The sequence below is a fragment of the Bidens hawaiensis genome, unplaced genomic scaffold (genome assembly GCF_021521415.1).
Source record: "Bidens hawaiensis isolate Kalapana, Puna unplaced genomic scaffold, B.hawaiensis_p1.1 tig00002442_1, whole genome shotgun sequence".
NCBI classification, from domain to species: domain Eukaryota; kingdom Viridiplantae; phylum Streptophyta; class Magnoliopsida; order Asterales; family Asteraceae; genus Bidens; species Bidens hawaiensis.
In genome coordinates this window covers 2,672,270-2,684,132 of record NW_027491135.1, presented here as the reverse complement: position 1 = coordinate 2,684,132, position 11,863 = coordinate 2,672,270, and the positions used below count along the sequence as shown (strand labels likewise).

At 34.2% G+C, this 11,863-nt stretch overlaps 2 protein-coding genes across 2 annotated transcripts; one reads left to right on the top strand and one right to left on the bottom strand.

The window, feature by feature from the left end:
- Nucleotides 1-285: 285 nt before the first annotated feature.
- Nucleotides 286-3,010, bottom strand: LOC143619478 (putative protein phosphatase 2C 52). Its single transcript, XM_077091402.1, has 5 exons — nucleotides 2,405-3,010; nucleotides 1,972-2,313; nucleotides 1,790-1,907; nucleotides 1,490-1,713; nucleotides 286-821 (listed from the first exon to the last, which is right to left on the bottom strand). Exons 1-5 carry the CDS (start codon nucleotides 2,669-2,671, stop codon nucleotides 396-398), a joined length of 1,377 nt encoding a protein of 458 aa, XP_076947517.1. The 5' UTR covers nucleotides 2,672-3,010; the 3' UTR covers nucleotides 286-395.
- A 7,335-nt stretch (nucleotides 3,011-10,345) lies between these two features.
- LOC143619474 (photosystem II repair protein PSB27-H1, chloroplastic-like) lies at nucleotides 10,346-10,922 on the top strand. The gene has a single exon (XM_077091400.1). It carries the CDS (start codon nucleotides 10,353-10,355, stop codon nucleotides 10,869-10,871), a length of 519 nt encoding a protein of 172 aa, XP_076947515.1. The 5' UTR covers nucleotides 10,346-10,352; the 3' UTR covers nucleotides 10,872-10,922.
- The last annotated feature ends 941 nt before the right edge of the window (nucleotides 10,923-11,863 follow it).

Here is an 11,863-nt window from a genome sequence, read left to right as displayed (position 1 = left end):
TTGATTTTAAGAGTTTTTTTACGAGAAAAACATAAAGCATAATATTTTAGATTTTTTTATTGTATTTGCCATTTGAAGTGGGAAATCAAGCGATCGATAAATTCATTGATGCATTTCATTGATGGTGCATCGATTATTATTCATCAAACATGGTGTGTTAATTAACGACAAGCATAGACAAACCCATAATTAAAAACAATAAACGTTCGTTGTTTGATTGAATACACATAAGAACATGATACCTACAAAGTAGAATTTATCAATTAAATAGATCGCGCCAGCTCCCCACGGTTCCGTACTCTAGAAATGGAGATGATCGGGTGGCCGGTGACCCATTTGTGATCCAAATTGTCATTCAAAAAAAAAGATCGTTAACTAAAATATAATACAATCAATCACAGTTTTGGTGTGTCTTCCGAAAATCTTGGAAGTTGGACAATCGAATTGACTCGGGTGACACCTTCTAACCCTGACCACCCGGCAGCAGTTTCCTCATCCCCGGCTCGTGTTAAACCAACATTGTTCGGTTCAGGTGACCTGACCGTACAGTTTCTCTGCAGTGATGGTTCATAGTTTTGGCCATCATCCGACTCACCGGCTAATGTTGCAGAAGAGAAACCTTGGTCTTCACAATCAGATTCGGAATCCATCCTACCGTCCAAAAATAAGCAAACGACTGCACAATCGTCCATTTTAGATGTCGGGTATTTGGTTTTCCATTCACGGGCAGCCGAGTCAACCAGGTTTCTTGCTGCTGTTGACCGAGTTGAAGCTGATGACACTATTTCAATCACTTCTTCATTGCTTAAGACATCCCAAATCTGCAATTGTTGTCAATGGATTTAGATTTAATTATTTAGTCTAATTAATGGTATACATTAAACTGAAATAACCAACTCATAACTGACATAACCAAATCAAATTAACCCAACACAAAACCGGCGGTTAAGTTTAATGCTTCTTTCATAAACCGAATTTTCAGTATGGCTTTGTTCCAGAAACCCAAATCTGCACATGTTCCAGAAACCAACAAAACCGAACCAAAACATGTAAAAACCGAACCGACTTTTATAACCGAACCTAACCCTTAAAAAGCAAAAAGCCGACTTTTTTTTTTATTGAATTTATGAATTATAGCTTTATATTTTATGGTTAAGTAATTTAGTGGTAAATAAATAAGAAATGGCGTAGTTCAAAAATGTTAGGTCCAAATATATTACAATCAATTAATCATTAATTACCGAAAAAAGTTAAGAACCAAAGTTTCAGGCCTAAGTTCAATATTCTAGTCTCTTTTTGCCCAAAAATTTCAAGCACAAACAGTAAAGTCGAAAAAACTGAAACCAAACTCATTGTGACAACTAAAAACCAAAAAAAAACAACCAAACAGTTTCCAAACACCGAATTTTCAGTTTTTGGTCCAGTTTGAGCCCAAAATCGACCCAAACAACCCATAAATAAATTCGGGATAAAAGTTTTACTAACATACCCCGTCTGAGGCCAGAACAATGAACTTATCTCTATCAGAGAGCACACGGTGAGAAAATTCAGGAACCGATATAACTCCATATTCCTTCAAACAAAAGTCCCCAAATGCGCGTGCCATTGCTAATCCCGGTGCATCATCAAACGGTAACCATACTCTTGAAACCTCGGGTTCATCTTGCAATGCAAAAACCCGACCTTTACAACGTTTAATCCTTTCAGCCTCTCCTATAATACCACAAACATTTTAAATCTTTCAATACCAAAACACTTTTTTATAAATAAAAATAATTGATATATTTACTTGGTAAGTCAGGCTTCAGGTCAACAGTCAACTGAACCGCCACAAGCGAATCATTGCTATCGGTAGATGCCATAATAGCCCGTGAATCTCCTATGCTTCCCATGAAAAGATTTGCTCCCTTTTATTTAAACAAAAATCAGAATCAAATACAAAATTTAAATTTGTAACACGAATAACAATACCTGTTTTACAATGGTGACAGCTGTGCTGCCACTACAAAAGCAATCCAAACGGGGATGAAACCGCAATTCTTTATCCATCGATTTATACGATTTCAAAAACGCATCTTTCCATGATAAGCCCATTTTATCTTCTACTACTGTTTCACAATCGGGCCCTTCGGATACCGAGTCTTCATTACAACAAATATTACTACTAGATTTGTTTTTCTTTGAGTCATAAGAATCAAAAAAAGATATTACTTTTAATGGTAATGTGTCACGAACTTTACGAGCAACAAGATGACCATACGGTCCATGACCATCAAAGACTCCACAGAATGTCACGTTTTCTTCCATGAAATCCTTGTATAAACACACAATTAGTTAGTTAGTTAGTTACATATCATACCTGTCATGAACCAGATAAAAATGTTGTTTAAAAAAAGAGACTTACTTCCCATACGATCATTGCGTCTTGATTTATACCCTTTCGGCCTTGTTGAGTAAAAATGCAAGAACTTTGACTTTTCCCATTTGTGCAAATACGGTTTGGTATAGAAGACATATGCTGCAAGGCAGTTATGTGGTTGGAAAATGTTCTTTTAGACCTTCTTTGGCCACCAAAAACCGCGATTTCAAAGCAAGAAGGTGGAGACACGTTGTCTCCATCGCTCATGCTGCTACAAGAACTCTTGCTACTTGTGGAAACACAACACCCCATTTTTTCAGTTAACCAACATCCGGTTTAAACGCAAAATTGAAGATTTTGTATCAAGAATCAAACCTTTGGTAAGGCTAGCTACACAAATGCAGAAATGAATGTTAAAGATAGCTTGTTATAGACATAAACCTTACTTAATATAACAAGTGGGAACTTTTATATGCATAATTAAAGAATCTTGTGAAACTGTCAACACATAGTTAAGCAATTAGTCAACTGATCAGCTTATCGGATCATGGTTTTTAATTCAAAGTAACACAATAAATTATTAAAGATAAGTCCTATACAACATAGTTGCAGGCTTACAGCAGATATTTGAGACATGACAAAAAAGAATCTTGTTGACCTAAAAGATATAGTAGCATAAAAATCAAATGGGAAAACAGATGATAATGTGATATTAAATTGGGAGTATTGATTTGTAAGAAAGATTGTAATGATGGCATGACAGAGGGCTTTTAGTTGTTATTGCTTGGGACATGATTGGCTTTTATCATGCCAATTAATAATAACAAAAAATAAACTAAACAAATCAAATCCTTTCTGTATGAAATAATTGTACATGGTCATGTGAGTTGTGACCCTCAATCTCCTCTAATCCATTAAAGATTGAAAAAATTAGTACATAAAGGTGAATATCAACATTCTTAGCTCAGTCTTTGTAAATCTTATATTTTTTACATTAAAATGAAAGATTATATTTTTGGGTAATCTTATAATCTTTAACAAAAAAACAGTACACTTACATTTTCACACAAGCCCAAGTTTTCCCATAATCAATCTTCAAAAACAAGCACAAATTCAAGAAAAACCCAAAAAGGTTTAGAAAAAAAGATTGAAAACGCAAAATAACCTGGCAACTCAAGATCAAGAAAGAGAGAGAGAGTTAAGTAGCCATTATGGTTATTGTTGGTGGCAATGACTTCACGGGAAGGAGAGAGGAAAAGGGGTGGGTTATTAATTACAATTGCAGTTAACATGCGGTGGCAAAAAGACACAGGAAGAAGTAGAAGAAGAAGTATAGTATTGGGGAAATGATTTAGAGGATATTGTGGGAACTTAAAACAACGCTTCATAAGATTCAATTTAAGGGTGTTCCTAGGTCACTTAAGTCTTTACCTCTATTTTTAAACTCACACACAAGAAAATGATCTACATTAGTGTCAAGTATTTGAAAGTTTGTTAAATATTTGTAGATCCTATGTTGGAGATGAACTTTGTGGAATATTTGAAACATGCATATAAGAAGCTTGCCAATTGTAATCCTTCGATTTAAGTCTCAGATTCACTATATTCTTATATTTTTAAATTAAGAAGTGTAAACATTCTAAGAACAATTTTGTTATAGGCAAAGCCATTGTTGAATTATTTATGTTGTTTTACAGCTTCATTTGGATGTCACCCTTTTTGTGTTAACCCTTTAACTCAGACAATAGGATTTCAATATTAATCTTTGATTTTCAATTTTAATGGTTTGGATTTTGTTCAGTTTCTTTTGGTTGTATTTTTATATGATTCTATAGATGGTAGAAGCTATATCAATTGAAGGCGTGAGAAGAAAAGTTAAGATATTGCGCGCGCTGACAGGTCATAGCAACTTAGTTAAATTATGAAGATCATCAGAAGGTCTATGTTGTCATGGACTAAGTTATTTCTTTTCTTCCATGTTTCTTCCAAGGAGGGGAGCTCTTAGATAGAATACTTGCAAGGTACCATTTTTATTGCATTTGAAATAACTAAATATCAGTCATTTATAAGGTGTAGTTCACTACGACTTTAAATCAGAAGTGACCGCTCATAGCTTACTTAGTTTAAACATTTATATAATGAGTTATGGCTAATTTTTATCGTTTGTTTAACCATTTTTAATAATTGCATTTGAATGAACGCGACAAATCTATTTTGTATTGAATTTAGCTTTATTACATGAATAAAGATAAGAAACACAATTTTTTATATTTAATATTTATAATTTTTCTAGCTTTTATACCCGTTTATTACACATATAGATCCATCACATTGATAGAAGATTTTAAAGATCATATGTTGTTTGGTGCTAGAGCTGCCATTCCTCAGTTTTATGAATTGTATAAGATTGAGTCCCGAACTTCTAATGATCATAGGTTTATGACAAGTTCAGAAGCCTTGGAATATCTTTTGACAAAACGGGACTGTCAGTACGAAATATTGAAGAAAATATGTTATTTGATCAAATTTAGCAACTCTGACTTTTAATGGGTCACTTTTGACTTCTTGGGTAACTGGGAAGGTCAATGAAACCTTTATATCATAAAGGGTATTTTGGGTATTATTGAAAATCTGCAAAATAACAGTGTTCTGGTATAGTCTGACTTTATTGGCAACTTTGAATTTTTGATGGTCAAAATTGTTGTGTGGCAGTGTTTTACTTTTATGGTTGTTGATGGTTCCGTTTAAAACCGTTAAACTGGTCATTAGTTTGGTTCCACGCCCTTCATTATTCAAATTGGAAAAGCATAAAAGGTGTTAAGTCAAGGAAAGATTTTGAAGAGCAGGAGGAAATTTCGGTTGGAGCTGGTGTTGGAAAAGAAAGCTGAGCACAGAGATAGAACTGGGCAATCTGCAGGATCATTTGTGAGCGAGGTTGGCTGAGGACCAGAGGTGTATACTACGATAAAGAAAAATCACAAGGTGTGCATTTAGTTAAATTTTGTATGTTTGTTTTCATTTTCATTTATAAGTTATATAACCTGTAATTAGGGATCGTGTAGTTTTTTGTTTTTATTAAGTTGGAATATATGTGAACGGTTATGGATCAGTAATCTTATCCGTAGTATTACTGACACTATATTGTTTATAATGTTATTATGCTTAACCGGTAACCATTTGATAAAAAAAAACTCCACTGATTTTTTACTAAAGATACAGCCAACAATTATCAAAATTTTAGCACTTGCATTCCAAACCCCACTTTTATTTACCCCGAATTTTAAAATTGTCTATAAGAAACGTTACACAAATGTTGTTATATATTATAATTATACAAATACAATATCAAAAGTTTTGGAAGGAATTTTCCAAATTACTACAAAATAACAATTGCTTATATAATTTTTTATCAACACTCTCACCAACTATTAATATATTTGTATTATTTATGTATACTATAATAATTTTATCTACTTTTTTTATTGTTATTCAATTAAATTTCATCAAGCCCGTGTATTACACGGGTCCCTAACCTAGTAATAATAATAATTTAAAAGCCTAAACAAAAGAATGGTTAGGAGTGAAGCATGAACTCGATCGTGCCCTCAATCTTGACTAGTGGGAAGCATTTTCTTAACTAAGTCAAGAGTTTTATTAGCTCTTTTAATCTAGAGCGTTCACATGCATCAAACGACGACGAGAGGTCGTCGTCTCTTTTCTTATGTTGAATCTAGTCAAAGGTTTTGCAAGCGACGTCTCTCGCAATCCTCTACTCTTGACGCTTGATCTCCATGTCCGTTTTCTTTTTCTTTCACATCGGTCAAAAGACGTCCTCAATAATCCCACTGGAGGATGCATTTAATTATTTTTAAGAAGTTGAAACTCTAGAGATATCTACCAAGATCATAAGTTAGAAATATTTACCAACATCATAGGTTACACAGTAAGTATATAATATAAAATAATATAAATTTTGCCAAAAACAATTAGTTCGAGTATCCCCTGATAAATGTTAGTATTTATGACTTTATGTACTTTGGTAAAGAAAAGTGTTCGTATTCATTGAATTAATGTGGCTTCTATGAAGACGTACGTTCAAAATGAATTAGCTTTAAACTTGTTCCTAATTTTGTTTTTAAGTCATTTTTTATTTTTCATATCCAGATTCATATTTGTCGGGTATTTGTTACTCTTCACTCATCAGATAATGAGTATACTTGGTTATAATCTTTTGCGGTTAAAAGTTGCATGTGGTTCTCACTACCTGAAACTTAATCTTAAATCACTCGAGAATCAACTTGAAATATCGAATATATTCAACTAATCTTCTATATGTTTACCAATATTTGGATTTCGAACGTTTTAAATTAAATAAAAATTGGTTACATGTTTAATGAAAATAATATATAATAATATCTTAGTTTTGATGCGGTAAATGGGTGTGGAATTACCTTCGGCCTTTCAGATACTTGGGCGATGTTACCTAATAGCATACCCGTCCCAATGTCAGAACAGATGTATAATTAATCACTTATCATATCACATACTTCGAATCCATATCACAAATGTTTTGCTTTTTTCTTGCTAGATTCAGGTTTTTCTAATATCTTTAAGGAGGAGTGAATGCTTAACTCTCTCTATCCTCTTTGTATTTTTGGGTAAAGGACACTAAGATTGCAATGCATTAGTTATGGGAATAATCTATTGCTACTTTAATTGTTGGAAAGAAAGATGGAAACTGGCACTATTGTTTTCACTCTCTATTCACTCTTTTTGATTACTTTTATAGCCAAAAGACGATAGAGGCTTCCTTTTGTATGTAGATAGATCCAAAATTGAATGATTAAAGTTAATAGGAAACTTTGAACTTGTGTTATTTCTGGAAAAAGTTACAAGATTCTTTAAGTAAAGAACCACGATCTGCAGTGCTTATTTGATATGAAATGATCTTGATCAACAAAGCACTTTTTTTTATATTAATTGTGTTACTTGGGATTCAAGAGTTTTTGTGTGTTGTTTTTGGATAAATCAAATCTTGGTTTGATTGCACTTAAAAGGATAAAGCAAATCTTGTTCAAGATTTTACCTTTATGCAACATTTGATATTATTTTCCCCCATTAAAGTTATTGGATTTTAATGTTTTAATTCTTTGGGCTTGCATAGTAAGTATTATTTAGTTATTGGGTCAAACACTTTTTTATAAATGGGCCATATGTGATTAAACTTATATTCGGTTTGGGCAATGAGCCAACAAACCGGGTTAGTGAAGTGTCATGTCCTAGGTTGTAATATTGGTATGATGAAATGACGCTCTACGTGTGGCTATCGTAACCGATTCACGAAAAGGCGCACACAACAAGTCGAGTTGTCGTGGTTTCATCATGTGCATACATATCAACTCACGGTTGAAACAAAAGTGTGTGTTTGGTTTTGTGTTTACTCACTCACTCACTCACTCACACACTCTCTCTCTCTCTCTAATATAAAATTAGGTTGTATTTTATTTGAAAGTCTCCAAGATTGATTATATTCAAAACAATTACATTAATACATAGGCTAAACATCTCCTATGAATATGGACATATAATCAATCCTAAAATAACATGATATACTATCTAAAGTTACAAACAATCATTGATAACAAATCCCGTGAATTATGGTTGATTATTACACCCCGTCAATCGAACAGGTGGGGGACCAACGCAAAGCATAGAGCGAAATCATTCGAAGAGGGGTCTTGGAAGGCTCTTAGTGAAAATATCTGTCACCTGGATATGCTTAGCTCGTTTATGAGAGACTGGATTTTGACTAAGATGGCACTTTTGTTGTTGCATAGTAGGGTCGGGCGGTCCGAGGGCAAAGCATGAAGTTCATGAAGAAGATGTGTGAGCTATATAATCTCAGCTGCAGTATTTTCCATAGCACGGTACTCAGATTCGCAACTTGATCTGGAGACCGAAGGCTATTTGCATTCCAAGAGACTAGGTTCCCACATATACAGATTGAATAACCATATGTTTACCAACACGTTTCGATGCACCTTGCCCAATCGGCATCCGAATAACCAACTAATTTGGTAGTGTTTGGTTTGTCAAAGGTTAGATTACATCATTGAATATTTTCCCGTGAATTACAATATAGCTGATGTGTGGTTGAAAGCATGTGTCTATAGTGTGTAATCTCGTGTATTTAACTTGTTTATATGTATCGAACACGAGTACTTTGAGTGGTTTTATGTTTACAGGTGCTCAAAGCTTAAAGGAACTAATTAGAAGCACTTAGGATGACAAGGAATTGAGTTATGGGCAAAAAGGAAGTAATCGGGGGTGTTTGGAAGTGATTCGTGCGCATCTAAAGTAAAACGAGCATATCTTGGGCTAGGAAAAGAGTTACGGAACCCATATTATATGAATTGTGGGTTTCTCAACGAGAAGAGTATGAAAATGATATAATGGGAGCTTTAAGGCTGAAGGTTGTAGGCTACGGTGGCCTGGCCGTAGGCTACGACCAGGTCTAACGGGAATTACGTTTTGGGCTTGTGTTCTTCCATATTTAAGCTGGGATAAACCCTACGAGAGTTCTTCGTACCCTGACATCCTTGGGCGATTTTGGGGCCATCATACACCATCCTAACACCTTCCAATCACCACAATTTTCCATGTTCTCATCATCTCAACCAAGAATCAAGCATATCAAGATGAAGATGCAAGGCTAAACCATTTGTAACCATCTCCGGGAGTAAGGTTGTGATTGTGGTTAGACTTTGATGTTTTAAAACCTTGGTATTAAATTTGGATTTGATTAACCATTCGATTAGTTAACTTTTGATGTTTGTTTGTGCATTTAAACAATTGTTCATAATTGAATGCTTTGAAGTTTTATCAGTTAACTGATTTGTGGTCATCAACTTTTAGGATTAGGTTCTTAGAGTCATTGACCCGTTTCTCTTTAACCATTAAGCCGATTGCATTTATAAAACCCTAAAACTAGTAATCAAATAGATTATTATTCAGTTGTGCAAATTGTTAAGATTAAGTTCTTATAATCAACAAAGCCAAATATTTAGTCTTTTGCTTATTGATTCAAATAAAGAGATTTCCAAATTGGTTTAATTACTTGTCCAACTTTCTTCGCAACCTGAAACCAGGAGATTTGTTATTTCCTCATAATTATTTACAAATCAAAGTAATAGTGTTTTCACTTAACAAATCTTTCAAACCGCTTGACATCGTCTTTCCGCTTAGTTTAATATTTTATAAATTATGAGTTTGATTAGGACTTTCCATTGGTTCCCTGTGTATTCGACACCTTACTTGTCCTTAAAAAACCCTTAAAAAATATAAAAAACAATACAAAAAATTCACAACTTAAAACATATAAAAAAACAAAAACAATAAAAAAAAGTAAATTGTTTTATTCGTTATTCTCATTCCAAAAAAAAAAAGTTGGAAAAGATTCCAATAAATTTACTTGAATTCCTTCACATTTTGGAAAGATTTGAAAATTCTTTATTTAAAGGAATTAAATTCCAATTTCAATTGTTTGACAACTGAACACACCAAAACGAAATGAACACGTCATACCATTAAATTTTAATTCAAACCTTTGTATTCTCACAAATGTGATGAGATTTTAATTTAAATTACTGTGAATTATCACGAGTTCTGTTAAACGAACGCGCTATTCTTATCCGATTTTCCTAAAAATCAAATATGATAACTAATAATCACGAAAACTCGCAATTCAACATTAACAAACTTGAAAGAATATAACATGTAGCAGCATCCTATCCACCCCATATTAAGCCACATCACACCAAAATCTTAGACGACAAATTCTCAACCATAAACTATGAAAACCAGATAAGCCCCTATCCATATCACACCAAACCTCCATTACCATTACCATTACCATTACCATTACCATTACCATTACTAATTACCACCACCACCCCAACCTTCACTCTCCTCCTCCTCCTCCTCCTCCTCCTCCATGGCATCTCCCACCTCCATGTTACACGTGACTCCCACCACCACGACCCCTAAACCCCTCTTACTACCCATTCACTCCAAACACACCACACCTTCTTCTTCCACCACCACTACCACTCACCGCCGCACCTTCTTATCATTATCTGCCGTCATAGCTCTCTCTACAATCACTGCATCCATTCCGGCTGCTGCATGGGCTGCTTCCGATGAAGAATACACAAAGGAAACACAAGAAGTGATCGCCAAGGTGAGGACCACTATCAACATGGACAAAACTGACCCCAACATTGCAGCTGCGGTGGCTGAGTTAAGAGAAACATCTAACTCATGGGTGGCCAAGTACCGGAGAGAGAAAAGCCTCCTTGGAAGGTTATCCTTCCGGGACATGTACTCAGCTCTCAATGCTGTCTCCGGACACTACGTTAGCTTTGGTCCCACTTCTCCCATTCCGGCCAAAAGGAAGACAAGGATATTAGAAGAGATGGACTCGGCGGAGAAGGCCTTGTTGAGGGGCAGATGATCATCATCATTATTATTATTATTATTTTTTGTATAATTGTTATCATTATGATATATATATGTGCTGTACGTACGTCATCATCGAGGTTTCTTACTTTGTTAACACAATGAGGTTTCTGTTTTCTAAATGCAAATAATCATCATATGTCCATTTGGAGCATCTAACTGATCATTTGGGTGAAATAATGCTAGCTATAGCTACTATGAATTTGGGGTTCTAATCATTGCCAATTTGTTCCAGGTTTCACATGGGTTTAATAATGTTGTCTGCTTGAAACCAGAAAGTAATACGAAATGAGTGGAAGAATTAATGTGATTATAATGGAACAAATGTGGAAATCACAAGTCATGATTAATAAAGAATAACTGGACATGATCATGTACAATAACGTGGCATGTTTGGACTCTTAATCATGTAGATCTAGTAAACTCCAAACATGTAAAACCTTTTCTCGTAAATATGAAGCTTCAATGTCTCTGTTATCACCATATTGATAACAGAGATGCTCCAAATGAATATATGATCTACTATGAACAGCAGATTCTCCCACAAATAATCGCTAAAAAATCAAACAATATTATCAATAAATGACCTCTATTTATCACTCTAATCCCTCATTATAGATCATCAAACACCAATACACTAACACAATCAATTCATGTAATATAAATCTCACAAAAAATGTTCATGAAGCAACAACATAACATGGTCATCCCTGAGAATCCAAAAAAGTTTAGAGGTTTGGACGAGTTAAAAAATAGACACCTAATAAACTTAGTTGAATGAATGGGTTTAGTTAAAAAAAATGGGGTTTAAATGTTTCTTGGACTTGAACTAAATAAAAAATTAATAAATTCAAGTGTTTAACAAACAACTTGAACTTCTAAGATTAATTATACACTTTTATATAAAATATAAATACTTTTTTTAAACCACCACCATCATCCCCGCAGGAGGGGAAGAGTGGGCTATGCACGCCGCCCACCTTGCCC

Coding starts and splice junctions, on each gene's coding strand:
- LOC143619478 (XM_077091402.1), bottom strand. CDS start 2,671: ATGGGGTGTTGTGTTTCCACAAGTAGCAAGAGTTCTTGTAGCAGCATG. Junction 1,908..1,971: donor CTGTCACCATTGTAAAACAG/GTATTGTTATTC, acceptor TTTAAATAAAAG/GGAGCAAATCTTTTCATGGG. Junction 822..1,489: donor TTGTTCTGGCCTCAGACGGG/GTATGTTAGTAA, acceptor CAACAATTGCAG/ATTTGGGATGTCTTAAGCAA.
- LOC143619474 (XM_077091400.1), top strand. CDS start 10,353: ATGGCATCTCCCACCTCCATGTTACACGTGACTCCCACCACCACGACC.